Source organism: Drosophila miranda, assembly GCF_003369915.1.
Source record: "Drosophila miranda strain MSH22 chromosome Y unlocalized genomic scaffold, D.miranda_PacBio2.1 Contig_Y2_pilon, whole genome shotgun sequence".
NCBI lineage: Eukaryota > Metazoa > Arthropoda > Insecta > Diptera > Drosophilidae > Drosophila > Drosophila miranda.
In genome coordinates this window covers 25,874,097-25,887,834 of record NW_022881614.1, presented here as the reverse complement: position 1 = coordinate 25,887,834, position 13,738 = coordinate 25,874,097, and the positions used below count along the sequence as shown (strand labels likewise).

The 13,738-nt window shown below is 42.9% G+C and overlaps 2 protein-coding genes and 1 pseudogene across 3 annotated transcripts; 2 read left to right on the top strand and 1 right to left on the bottom strand.

Moving 5' to 3' along the window:
- Window positions 1–1,266: 1,266 nt before the first annotated feature.
- LOC117193464 lies at window positions 1,267–3,118 on the bottom strand. 2 transcript variants are annotated; one of them, XR_004474598.1, is made up of 4 exons: window positions 2,771–3,118; window positions 1,927–2,711; window positions 1,625–1,864; window positions 1,267–1,556 (listed from the first exon to the last, which is right to left on the bottom strand). XR_004474598.1 is itself a non-coding variant. In XM_033398225.1 (3 exons), exons 1-3 carry the CDS (start codon window positions 2,979–2,981, stop codon window positions 1,721–1,723), a joined length of 1,140 nt encoding a protein of 379 aa, XP_033254116.1. In that variant the 5' UTR covers window positions 2,982–3,118; the 3' UTR covers window positions 1,267–1,720. The 2 variants fall into 2 exon arrangements, 1 of the variants encoding a protein (XP_033254116.1); XM_033398225.1 differs by having other exon boundaries at window positions 1,267–1,864.
- Window positions 3,119–4,687: 1,569 nt separating this feature from the next.
- On the top strand, window positions 4,688–6,237 carry LOC117193699 (solute carrier family 25 member 35-like). Its single transcript, XM_033398425.1, has 3 exons — window positions 4,688–5,183; window positions 5,248–5,383; window positions 5,524–6,237. The coding sequence occupies exons 1-3, from the start codon at window positions 4,936–4,938 to the stop codon at window positions 6,052–6,054; spliced, it is 915 nt and encodes a 304-aa protein (XP_033254316.1). The 5' UTR covers window positions 4,688–4,935; the 3' UTR covers window positions 6,055–6,237.
- A 108-nt stretch (window positions 6,238–6,345) lies between these two features.
- LOC108160714 lies at window positions 6,346–7,624 on the top strand (annotated as a pseudogene).
- The last annotated feature ends 6,114 nt before the right edge of the window (window positions 7,625–13,738 follow it).

The following is a 13,738-nucleotide window of genomic DNA, read 5'->3' as shown; positions in this document are numbered from 1 at the left end:
ATTTCTGGGCGTGATCGTTAAACAAAAGCGCTAATTCCCAGACGAATTTCGCGATTTCACATCTCCAAATCATCAGAAAGATCGTAGGTTCTAGGTTTAAGAGAGGTGGTTGACTCTGGCTAATGAATGGGACTTATCAGACCATAGTTGGTGGACGCTCGCTAAGGCCAATTGCTGATTGTGTCCAAAACTTTGATTGGGATCCGCTAGTAACCCTGAACTCGATAGATCGTCGTCTCCCATTGTACGTGTGTGTTAAAATTGGCACTAGAGCGTTATATACAGATAGGAATGGCTTTATGGATCGGTGTAGACCAGCTACCGGTTACCAGTTGAGTTGCCTAGGGAGCTGCTCAGTCGCTAATTGATTCGCTCACTTCGGCTCCTCCAAGGCGACAATTGGACAATTGCCGGCGGCATTGACATTGAACGAGGGCACAGATTGTCCATTAGGTGGTGATTGTGTGGCCATAACCAGTTTCGCTTGGTCAATTGCGGGGAGTCAACGAACAAGCGACCCCAACACGTGCCTCATCTGATCTCTGCCATGATGAAAAACTCCCTCGAAATAAGGCAAGGGGAGCCACCTATCTATGGGGAGATTAGACCATTAATCGATGACGCAGTCATGTTGCTGCGGCAACAACTTTCCTCCAATAATCGTGACCGACTCTCGGTTTTGTTTATGTTCATAGTTGCTTGCCAACGGCAACACCCGCCAAGGCAGAGCGACTGGTTTTTGGATAAGGCACGTGCTGATTCACGATGTGTGTCACCATGTGATGACCATGGAGGTCATGCTTTCGCACCCATTTTGGCTTGGTTGAGATTTAGTTAGTTTATTTATCGGTAATACGTATTCGAGTGAGTTTCTGTGCTCTATTCTCTTGTGTATACAAATGACTACTGGCTTAGGAGCTACTGACCACGAACTCTCTTCTGCTGCATATTTTGAGAACACGTACATATACTTCTGTGAGTCGGTGTGTGCTGGGCGCGGCACTTATAGGGGATACTCTGATTAACGATTGACAATTGTGTCGCCGGCACAGTACACAGACACATAACAAAGACCTCTACAAAAGCGCGTAGCATACATACATATATATATCATCTATGCAATACAGAAACAGGTACAACTATTTGGAATGCAATGCCGACGACACCATCTTCTCGCAGAGCCCATCCCGCAGACAGGATGCGTGCTGCTGATGGCTGGCGTTTACAAGATTTACACCAACTAATGCAGAGAAGAGTACATGTTGGTTTTGCTTAACAATAATGGTTTCTTAGGTAAATAATTGATATAATTTCGTTTAACATCGTAATTTCTGTGAGATTTCATCAGTGAGTTTGGGGTTCTCAACGTGCAGGCTAATACATTGAGACATTGATCGATTGGCTTCACTAAAAGGCAGCTTTAACGGTTTCACAATAAAACAAAAAACATAAAACGTAAATATGTACAATAGTAAGTATTCTCAATGAAGTATTCTCGGGGGAGTTATGTCGATTGATATTCATTACCGCTAAACTGCTGGGCGCAAACGCTAACGCTAATCAGAAAACTTAAAATCAGTCCTAACATATTTACATGGAATACACATTTTTCATAAGGAGAGACCTAATTGGACTATTACGAGTACAACAAGTGCGTAGTGCCAAAGTTGGTGCTGATCTGGCACAAAGCGGAGCAATCAAAACAACGTGCCACGGTGCTTTATCTGTCGGGGAACAACGACTCATAGCTGGGTGGCATATCCTTGGGCGTCATTGGCGGTGGTTGCTGCTGGGGATCCAGCTCACGTGGTCCAACATCATCGTACTCCGGAGCCGTTGGTAGCTCAATGGTGGGCACATCAGACTTTAAACGAGAAAATCCTTTAGCTGCGGCTCCATGATATGCTTAGATAACACTCTACTCACCCGGACGCGTCGCTGGTTGAAGCGAGCGGTTGAGGCTTCGTGTGCCCGTTGCTGCACCGTGATGCAGTTCCAGTACTTCCAGCAAATCCACACGCAGAAGCCCACGCCGAGCATGGTGAAAATGAGCGACGTTATGGCCGAGATGGCCACATTTGCTGTGTCTATCTCCTCCGGCACGATGGCGTCGAGGAAACACGTACCCTCATCGCGGCACGGATACAAGCAGTTGGTGACGTTGTCACGCACAAAGTGCCGAGATATGCATGAGTACTGGTCGTTGGGATTGCACAGGAAGTCGCCGTTAAACTGGCACTCGGAGTGGGCCGTCAGCACCATGCTCAGCTCCAACTGATCGCCTAGAATGTGCCGCGATCTATCGATGAAGATGTGCACGTTCACTTCACGATCACGCTGATCGAAGATTAGACGCCCGGCCGGCCCGTTGATGGAGATATCATGGCATATACGCTCGCTGGGAGAGCGATTGCCACTAGTAAACTGTATGTAGTCGATGCACTCTTTTGAGACTGGATCCCGCCGGAATTTGAGCCTGGTGATGATTGTGTAGATGCCGCGCGGCGGACGGTCGCTGGTCACCACGCGGAACTGGCAATCGTATTTGATCTTGTTGGCCGAGTGGCCATGGGGCAGTGTGAGATTCCAAGTCTGTGCAACAATGGCTGCCGAATCGTCCTCGAAATCGAGCCTCACCGTGGGGTCGCCGCGAAAGGGTTTGGCGAGTGTGTAAATCAGTTTGTCCGAGCACAGGTTGTCCTGGAGGCGCACTGAAAGGAATCCCAACTTCTTAGTCATGCTACTGAGCCATTAAGCTATGATAACTTACCGTTTTTGTAGCATAGGCCAGGAGCTGAGAGGAATATCACCAGCAACAGTGCCTGTGCCAGAGACTGTTGAATAGAGTCTTTGCCCAACATGTTGGCACGTCCTGCGTGCTGTGGTGCTCTTTCTTTTCTTTCCCCCTGTACCCAGCTAGAACTTCGCCAAACGCGCACAAGCGCGTACAACAAATAAACAACTAAATTTTTTTTTACCATGCTACCCTTGAGTTGCGTGAGATTATTTTGCCGCGCCTATGTGAAGGTGGAAATTGCCAAGTCAAAGAATAGAAGATGTTGGAGTACTGGTTATAGCTTTACATCAATTATTAGTGTTGTACGCGCTTATGTTTTCTTTTTTTAAAAGAATTTGTAAATAAAAAACCAACTTAGCCCACTTAAGCCCCTTTATTTAATAAGCTGAACACATTATGGGAATCGGTGACAAATAGTGGTTATACATTTTTCTTGTAGATTCCATCTTATTCTTCTTTTTGACTTACAAAAAATCGCCCGATATCTTTCATCAAAACTGTGCAAAAAATCTTAAAGATTTATCATTTTCGTTGAGTGTAATTAAAAACCCCTGTCCGACAATGGGTTAATCGTTCTCTGTCCATGATCAGAAATCATATTCCTCGATTTTGATATTCGGTAAAATATTACTAGCTAGGCTAAATCCTGAGCACTTAATTTTTCCAAATGATGAATTCTCATCTTTATTGGATTTCTTATAAAATAAGGTTTAAGCCGAAAAGGTTAACAATAATTCCCAAAATATGTAATTTCCTTATATAGTAACTACACATATTAACTACATTTTTATGTAATTACCAAAGGCGACACCTAAGGGGGACATGTGAAAAATGTTTGCCCGTATTTTTTTCATATAAGCCCCATGGCAGCGCCAGTGTGAAAAGCCTTCGTTATCCACTGTTTTTCATGCCTTTTTTTACATCTTTGAAAAAATTGAAATTTTGATGCCAAATGGATGAGATTAGAAATTTTATGTTGATCAAGAATTAGTATTCGATGTGGCCTGGGACATTGATCTAAATGGCATTTCTACATTGGTGCATTGGACCAAAGACTATACAATACCAAGATGTTGCATGAGCGACCAAAAAGCTGTTCTATGGCGGGTCCTAACATTAGGACCCAAAAGGCACGAGGGAGCGCGCGGTGTTTCAATTCCCTTTTCGCCTGTACTTCGTCTCTACCGCGACCCCGCTGCCCCTCGGTTTCGTCTGTTCGGCAATCCCTTCACCAGCAACGAAATAATTCTGGACTCTCGAGCCTCAGCACCGTCGAAGCGGTGGTCGCGGATCGCCGATGTCTTTGGAGCGGCACAGTGGGACCTTTGACCGTCTCAGCTTGCTAAATTAGTTAGTGAATATGAGTTCAATAAATATTTGCACACTGAAAAAATGTTAAACTTTGAGTGCTTATATCTCCTAAACTAAAACTATCTTGAAAATTCGATTGGAAAATTCTCTATTAGATGCGTACATTAAATTTATCTAAAGCACTCATACAATTTTTTGACTATTTCGGCTGAGTCCCCACTGTGCCGCGTCAAAGACATCAGCGACCACGCTGCCCTACGGTTTCGGCACGCAGCCACTGACATGCTTTCACACCGACTCGACGCTGACCGAGGCATTGACGAAGCCGAGTAGCATTTCGGAGGCGAAGGTAGCGTAAAAGAGAATTGAAGTACTAGCCTTGCGCGCCCGTACCATGAAGCGTCAAACGAAAATTGAAAAAGCATTTGTTCCTCATGCTACATCTTGGTATTGTATAGTATTTGATTGGACACCCTCTTGGGTGAGTCCATAACACGTGATAAAATATACTGAAAAATACTAGAAAATACTTTGAAAAGTATTTGACCCTCACTTAATAACTTAGCCCACTGATTCCTGACTGCTATGGCACCCGACTAAAATTTCTGTTTACCAATCGATTTGGGCCAGATGATTACGTCTATTCAATTATTTTAATTCCGCTCCAAATAGACCGGATCGTGCTTTGTAGTCTCCCCGTGAAATTATGAAATATCCGGAAACATCGCGAGGCATACCATTGTGATATGAATGATCGGCAGAGTCGCAACCTTTTTCTAGTCAGCAACGAGTTTTCTGAATTAAACTTGTGATATTATAGTGGACCAATGGCTACATCAGACTTCGTGTTGGGAGGCCTGGCCTCGGTGGGTGCCACGTTTTTCACCAACCCCATTGAGGTGATTAAGACCCGTATCCAGCTGCAAGGAGAGCTGGCGGCCCGAGGCTCCTATGTGGAGCCCTACAAGGGCATTGTCCAGGCATTCGTGACGGTGGCAAAGAACGATGGCATGACCGGCTTGCAGAAGGGCTTGGCTCCGGCTCTGTTCTTCCAGTTCATCATAAATTCTTTCCGGTAAGATGGGAATAGCTTTCATTCAATCATAAGCTGATTTCGTCTGTGCCATTTTCCGCAACAGGTTAAGCATTTACTCATCGGCGGTAGAGAAGCGCTGGATGCACAAAAAGAATGGAGAGGTATCCTTCGGGCTCGGCCTGATGTGGGGAGCAATCGGAGGAGTTGTGGGCTCATACTGCTCCAGTCCGTTCTTCTTGGTAAGACCCTGGCAGACTGTTACATAAATCATGATACACAAACAGCTTATTTTTGCGGAGCCTCGTGTCCATAATAATAAGAGAGATAAGAGATAAGATAAGAGAGAACCCCAACTGATAGCGATCATCATCCATTAAAGGTCAAAACTCAGCAACAATCGCAGGCTGCCAAAAAAATTGCCGTCGGCTATCAGCATACACACAGCTCCATGACCAATGCCTTAAGGCAGATCTACGCCAAGAATGGGATCCCCGGACTGTGGCGCGGATCGGTTGCCGCCCTGCCCAGGGCCGCCATGGGATCCGGGGCCCAGATAGCTACCTTCGGCAAGACCAAAGCATTGCTCATCGAGTACGACCTTGTCACCCAGCCCACGATCAACTCCTTCTGCGCGGGATTGATAGCCGGCTCGATCATGTCGGTGGCCATCACGCCGCCGGATGTGATCACAACGCGTCTGTACAACCAGGGCGTAGATGTCCAGGGCCGTGGGCTGCTGTACAAGGGCTGGCTGGACTGCGTCGTGAAGATCTTGCGCTCCGAGGGCGTACACGGTATGTACAAGGGCTTCTGGGCCAATTATCTGCGGATCGCCCCGCACTCCACTCTCGTGCTACTCTCCTTTGACGAACTGATCGCCCTGCGCGAGAAGTATGACCTGCACTACTGACTCAATCAGTAGGGTTGTCATGATTGTCTACTTTAAGTACAAATTTGTTCAATTGTTTGAGATTTTTTGTTTGCCTTAGTTCGTAGCGACCAGAGCTCCCTGTTCCAATCTCCTATGCTTAGCGTAGCCCAAAGAACTTTAAGTGTGCCTTCAGTAAGCTAAACCTGTACCTTTAGTTATTAATTGTGCAATACTTTTGGTTAATAAACCGGTTCATTTGTTATATTCGAATTGTTTTATAATTTTTCCGTACAACGCATCTGCTTTACCTCCATACCAAGCAGCTTTTATCTGTCTCTGCAAATACCACGATAACGATATCACCCCATCGAAATAGCTCTGTCATCGAAAAATAAACGTTACTCTCAAATAGTATTCCCCCGTGCGGGAAAGAGCACGGTCCCGGTCATTCTAACGTTTTATGATGGCTACATTTACATCGGATTTCGTGTTGGGGGGAGTGGCCGCCATGGGAGCTGGATTAGTCACTAACCCCGTGGAGGTGATCAAAATTCGCATGCAGCTCCAGGGAGAATTGGCGGCGCGCGGCTCTCACGCCCAGCCCTACAAGAATGTCCTGCAGGCATTCGTCGCGGTGGCCAAGAATGACGGAATTCTCGGCTTACAGAAGGGACTGGCACCGGCGCTATGCTTCCAGTTCATCATAAATTCCATCAGGTAAACAGTCGCCATTAAATATCGCACTCCATAATATAGCCTATCTTCTTCATTGACAGACTGAGCACTTACACTTGCGCCGTGGAGAAGGGTTGGGTCCATAACAAGAAAGGCGAGATCTCGTTTCTACGGGGCATGTTGTGGGTTCTTACTGCGCCAGCCCCTTCTTCCTGGTAAGCAATTATGTAAATCAAATCGCTTTCGGACAGACATCTGAGGTGTCTGCTTTGGCAGACGATTATCAAGATAAGATTAGCTGCTGATAAGAAATTTCCCATACTGTTTTAGATCAAGACACAGCTTCAGGCGCAGGCGGCCAAGCAAATCGCAGTTGGTTATCAGCATTCACACACTTCAATGACCAATGCGATAAGACAGATGGCCATGGCCTCCGTGATCAGGACCACAGTCGCCTCCAGTGTTCAGATCAGCACATTTGGCAAGGCCAAGTCCCTGCTCAAGGACTACGGCATTATCACACAGCCCACGTGCCTCTTCTTCTTCTCTGGTCTGGCTGCCGGATCGTTTGTTTCGGTGGCGGTCACACCGTTTGACGTGATTACCACCCGCCTCTACAATCAGGGGGTCGATTCCCATGGTCGGGGTCTCTACTACAAGGGCTGGTTGGACTGTGTTGCCAAGATTCTGCGATCGGAGGGTGTCTACGGCGTATATAAAGGATTCTGGCCCATTTATCTGCGCATGGCACCGTACTCTACTTTAGTCCTACTATTCTTTGAAGAACTGATCGCCGTGCGCGAGAAGTACGACTTGCATTACTGACACAGGCAGTGTGGTGGTCTACTTTAAGTGAACTGTTGCTCACTTGTTTAAGATCCTAGAACCGATCTGCAATTGTTAGCGTAGCCCCAAAAACTATAAACGTGATTTCAGTAAACTAACCTTGTTTTTTTTTTATAAATATTTAAATGAACAGTTCACTTGTTAAGTTCGAATTGTTTTTATAATTGTAATGGTTTCCCGTGCCTCTGCTCTACACCCATAACAAGCAGTTTTTGTCTGTCTCTGCAACTACCACAATAGCGATATCACGACAATCGTGACGTCCCCAGCGGCGTATGAATGCGCGGGTTGCTGACATTATTCCCTGGCATTATACAGGCTGAAAATATTATACAGCTGAAAATATTCTACAGGCTGAATGAATATATATAATATATATATGAACTACGTATTATGTATTTATATACATACATACATATGTATATTCATGTTTCAAAGCATTGTGGAAAGAAGTATAATTCTTTGTAAAAATATATGTATGTGTATTTCTTTATTTTGATCTTTCGGGAGTTATCCCTCCGATCTGATTTGTTGGTTCTTGTTGATTAAATTTAACAATTGTGTTTGGGCTTTCATAAGCCAAAAGCCGCGGAGCTGCGCTGCCAGTGACGCCGGCAGCGGAGCGGCAGAACTATGTGTTCTTATCTCTTATATGTTAGTATGTATATGTGTGAATATGCTCAGCGCTGTTGGCAGCGAGAGCGCGAGGGAAGATATATGTGTGTATGCATGTATATTAGTGCCGTCAAGTCATGGGATCATGCTGACGCTGCACTTGGGTCGCTCGAGGCATTCTTGAGTGAATCGTAATACGATCACCCAGAATGTCTGGGACTTTATTGTTACGTAAACACTGCAACAAAGTGTTACAGTGTGTATTCTTTAAGTACCGTCGGTACAGTGGGTATTCGAAATAATGATTACTTTATGTGAATGTGTATATTATATTTAACTTAATATGAGCATACTACCTCCTTTTGAAAAATAACGTAATCTAATGACGTTATTTTATTTTTAGCTTTTTGTATATATGTATTCTTGAAAAGAAAATTTATATATTTTTTTTCTAAGTTAATTATTAGAGTATTGAACTTGAATTAATATTGATAAAATTTAAAAGTTATTTGAATATAAATGCAGAATAATATATTTTTATGGTTTATATTTATGTATGGCCACACTAAAAATGATTAAGAATTGCAAATCTTTAACCTATCCTTATGGACTTTCTGAGTTTTGTTTTTATTATCGGAGATTATGACGTTATCTCTTTCTCCGATACTTTCTACTCTATATGGTCCTATGTATTTAAAATCTAGCTTATGACCTGTTTCATTTTTTAATAAAACTTTATCTCCTACAGCTAAATTTAAATCTTTTAACTTTAAATTATATAGCTGTTTATTTTTAATTTTATGCTCCTCGAGCATAATCCTTGCTCGTTTATATGCTACTTCTAATCTATATTTACTCTCTTTAGAGTAATCATCTATGTTATATAGAGGTGCTATTCTATATATAGTATTAAATTGAACTGGTAAGTTTGATGTCTTACCGAAAACTAGCTCATATGGACAATAATCATGTGCCATAGAGGGGGTTGTATTAAAACAATATACGAAGTATTGCAGCCATATATCCCAATCTGATTTGTCAGCTGAGATGTATGAGCGTATGAACTCGTTAAATGTTCTGTGGCTTCGCTCCACGGTTCCTACAGTCTGGTGATGATGTGCAGTAGAAGTTATTTTTTTATACCCGATACTCAAAATGAGTATTGGGGTATATTAGATTTGTGGTAAAAGTGGATGTGTGTAACGTCCAGAAGGAATCGTTTCCGACCCCATAAAGTATATATATTCTTGATCAGCATCAATAGCCGAGTCGATTGGGCCCTGTCTGTCTGTCTGTCTGTCCGTCTGTCCGTCTGTCCGTCCCCTTCAGCGCCTAGTGCTCAAAGACTATAAGAGCTAGAGCAACGATGTTTTGGATCCAGACTTCTGTGATATGTCACTGCTACAAAAATATTTCAAAACTTCGCCCCGCCCACTTCCGCCCCCACAAAGGACGAAAATCTGTGGCATTCACAATTTTAAAGATATGAGAAAACCAAAAACGTAGAATTGTAGAGAATGACCATATCTTTAAGACTGCGGAATCTGAATTGGATCGTATTATTATTAAAGCCAGCATCAAGAAAACAATTTCATTTTTTCTCGCCCTGTCTCTCTCTAACACACACGTAGCATAGGCGGCTTTGCTTAGAGTAAAACATTAGCGCCTAGATCTCAGAGACTATAAAAGCTAGAGCAACCAAATTTGGTATCCACACTCCTAATATATCGGACCGAGACGAGTTTGTTTCAAAATTTCGCCACACCCCCTTCCGACCCTGCAAAGGACGAAAATCTGGGGATATTCAAAAATCTCAGAGACTATTAAGGCTAGAGTAACCAAATTTGGTATCCGCACTTTTGTTAGATCTTACTATAAAACGTGAATCTCAAAATTTCGCCCCACCCCCTCGTTATATTCTGTTCCCATGTCCGTAATGAACGTCTTCATTGGACCGTACTTTAGAATAAAATTTTCAAAAATAGCTTTAGCTATTGTATTTTGTCAGGTCACATATTAAGGTGACTGCATATTCATTTCCTTGTTATACCCGATACTCAAAATGAGTATTGGGGTATATTAGATTTGTGGTAAAAGTGGATGTGTGTAACGTCCAGAAGGAATCGTTTCCGGCCCCATAAAGTATATATATTCTTGATCAGCATCAATAGCCGAGTCGATTGAGCCCTGTCTGTCTGTCCGTCCGTCCGTCTGTCCGTCCCCTTCAGCGCCTAGTGCTCAAAGACTATAAGAGCTAGAGCAACGATGTTTTGGATCCAGACTTCTGTGATATGTCACTGCAACAAAAATATTTCAAAACTTCGCCCCGCCCACTTCCGCCCCCACAAAGGGCGAAAATCTGTGGCATCCACAATTTTAAAGATATGAGAAAACCAAAAACGTAGAGTTGTAGAGAATGACCATATCTTTAAGACTGCGGAATCTGAATTGGATCGTATTATTATTAAAGCCAGCATCAAGAAAACAATTTCATTTTTTCTCGCCCTGTCTCCCTCTAACACACACGTAGCATAGGCGGCTTTGCTTAGAGTAAAACATTAGCGCCTAGATCTCAGAGACTACAAAAGCTAGAGCAACCAAATTTGGTATCCACACTCCTAATATATCGGACCGAGACGAGTTTGTTTCAAAATTTCGCCAGACCCCCTTACGCCCCCGCAAAGGACGAAAATCTGGAGATATTCAAAAATCTCAGAGACTATTAAGGCTAGAGTAACCAAATTTGGTATCCGCACTTCTGTTAGATCTTACTATAAAACGTGTATCTCAAAATTTCGCCCCACCCCCTTCCGCCCACACAAAGGACGAAAATCTGTTGCATCCACAATATTGCACATTCGAGAAAACTAAAAACGCAGAATCATAGATAATGACCATATCTATCAGATTGCTGAATCTGAATCTGGATCAGATCAGATCATTTTTATAGCCAATAGGAACAAATCAATTTGCAGTGGCTACGCAGCGCCCGACGTCACGCTCAGACTGATTTTCTGTCTCTCTCGCACGCACTCTTTGTCGTGTCGTTTAATATTAGCGGCGTCTGCCGGAGGAGAGCCATACTGACTTAGTATCGGGTATAACCGTAGAGTTGCGGTGTCCGCAGCAACTCACAACGTTCCCCTCGTTCTGATTTAGGAAGTGGACCGATCGTATCCACTATGACCCTATCAAAAGCCATGTATGGTGTTTCTGTAATAGTCAATGGAGTTATTGTGTGCTTGGTTACTTTAGCTTTTTGGCATTTTGGACATTTTCGTATGTAATTGGTTATTTCTTTAGTCATACCTTTCCAAAAATAATGTTATTTGACCTTGGCCAAGGTTTTTGTTATGCCTGTATGTCCTCCTTGTATGGGATCATCATGTAATGTAGACAGTATTGCTTCTTTTTCTTTTTCATTTTGAATTAGGGTCACCGGGTTGAGTAGCGCTACTCTTATTGTTCGTATTGCCCATATTTTTAAAATTATCTATTGAAATGTATTCAAAGATATTTTCCCACGGTGCCACTTTGAGTTGGCTGATTTTTTGTTTACCGGCTTGCGTTTCAAGCCTTTGGAAAAACTGACCTAAGTCAAGGGTTCCATTAGTATACAAATCGCTAACATCATATCTTGCAGTGATTTTTTTTCCATGTTTGAAAAAACATAAATTATTATTTACATGCAAGGTCACTACTTTACGTACTTCGTCATTGTTGATGACTTCATATACGTTGGGCTTTGAAGCTTTTGTTAGAGATTGCCTAGGCAATTCTATTTGTTCTTTTCCTGCGCAGGATTTCTGTCTACTCTGTTGCCTGGTAGTGACTTTCAGGACTTTATTCGTTGTTTGTATGTTTTTCAGGTCTGTGATGGTTATTCTTGAGAACGGATCTGCTATATCATTGTCTTTACCCTTTAGATACTCGACTGTAAAGTCGTATTCTTCTAATTCGAGCCGCATGCGTGTGAGTTTTGAGCTGGGATTGACCATTGAAAATAGGTATGTTAGTGGTCTGTGATCCGTTTTTACTGTAAAGTGTTTACCATAGATATATGGTCGAAAATGGGTAATTGCCAATGAATTGCTGCTACTGCTACTTTGTTACTTTCACCTTTTGTGAATGAGCGTGATGCATATGCTAATGGGAGTTGGAGTCCGTTATGGTTTTGAGTTAAAACTGCTCCACATGCTTGTTTACTAGCCTCGGTGATTATGCAAAATTCTTTCTGAAAATCTGGGTACTGTAACAGAGTGGGTTTCATAAGTTTATCTTATAAAAATATGGGAATGCATTTTGACATTCAGTTGACCACTCAAAGGGGACATTCTTTTTACATAATCTAGTTATGTGCCGGGAATAGTCGGCGAAGTTTTTAATAAAACGTCTATAATAATTGCAAAATGCAATAAATCGTCTAGCGCTGTCCGCATCATGTCGGACTGGATAGTTTTTGATGACGTCATATTTCTTGTCATCTGGCAAGATTCCTTTATCTGTGCATTTATGACCAAGAAAGGTCACTTCATGCATAAAAAATGAACATTTTTGTGGATGTAATTATACCCGATACTCAAAATGAGTATTGGGGTATATTAGATTTGTGGTAAAAGTGGATGTGTGTAACGTCCAGAAGGAATCGTTTCCGACCCCATAAAGTATATATATTCTGGATCAGCATCAATAGCCGAGTCGATTGAGCCCTGTCTGTCCGTCCGTCCGTCCGTCCGTCTGTCTGTCCGTCCCCTTCAGCGCCTAGTGCTCAAAGACTATAAGATCTAGAGCAACGATGTTTTGGATCCAGACTTCTGTGATATGTCACTGCTACAAGTATATTTCAAAACTTCGCCCCGCCCACTTCCGCCCCCACAAAGGACGAAAATCTGTGGCATCTACATTTTTAAAGATACGATAAAACCAAAAACGCAGAATCGTAGAAGATGACTATATGTTCTAGAGTGTAAAATCTCAACCAGATCGTATAATTATTATAGCCAGAATCAAGAAAACAATTTAATTCTTTCTCGCTCTGTCTCTCTCTAACACACAGGTTTCATGGTCGGTTTTGCCAATTGCAAAATATGAGTTCAAGGATCTCAGATCCTATAAGAGCCAGAGTAACCAAATTTGGTATCCGCACTCCTGTGATTCGGACCTTGACCGTTTCGTGTCCAAATTTCGCCACACCCCCTTCCGCGCCCGCAAAGGACGAAAATCTGGGGCATCCACAAATCTCAGAGACTATTAAGGCTAGAGTAACCAAATTTGGTATCCGCACTTCTGTTAGATCTCACTATAAAACGTTTATCTCAGAATTTCGCCCCACCCCTTTCCGCCCCCACAAAGAACGAAAATCTGTTGCATTCACAATATTGCACATTCGAGAAATCTAAAAACGCAGAATCATAGATAATGACCATATCTATCATATTGCTGAATCTGGATAAGATCGGATCATTTTTGTAGCCAAAAGCAAGAAATCAATTTTCTGTGGCTACGCAGCGCCCGACGTCACGCTCAGACTGATTTTCTGTCTCTCTCGCACGCACTCTTTGTCGTGTCGTTCAAGATTAGCGGCGTC

Bases quoted from the DNA above. Each gene is read 5' to 3' on its own strand.
- LOC117193464 (XM_033398225.1), bottom strand. From the start codon at position 2,981: ATGGTAAAAAAAAATTTAGTTGTTTATTTGTTGTACGCGCTTGTGCGC. The intron at 2,712-2,770 runs GTAAGTTATCAT...GATTCCTTTCAG, and splicing joins TGGCCTATGCTACAAAAACG to TGCGCCTCCAGGACAACCTG. The intron at 1,865-1,926 runs GTGAGTAGAGTG...TCTCGTTTAAAG, and splicing joins TCAACCAGCGACGCGTCCGG to TCTGATGTGCCCACCATTGA.
- LOC117193699 (XM_033398425.1), top strand. From the start codon at position 4,936: ATGGCTACATCAGACTTCGTGTTGGGAGGCCTGGCCTCGGTGGGTGCC. The intron at 5,184-5,247 runs GTAAGATGGGAA...TTTCCGCAACAG, and splicing joins TTCATCATAAATTCTTTCCG to GTTAAGCATTTACTCATCGG. The intron at 5,384-5,523 runs GTAAGACCCTGG...CATCCATTAAAG, and splicing joins GCTCCAGTCCGTTCTTCTTG to GTCAAAACTCAGCAACAATC.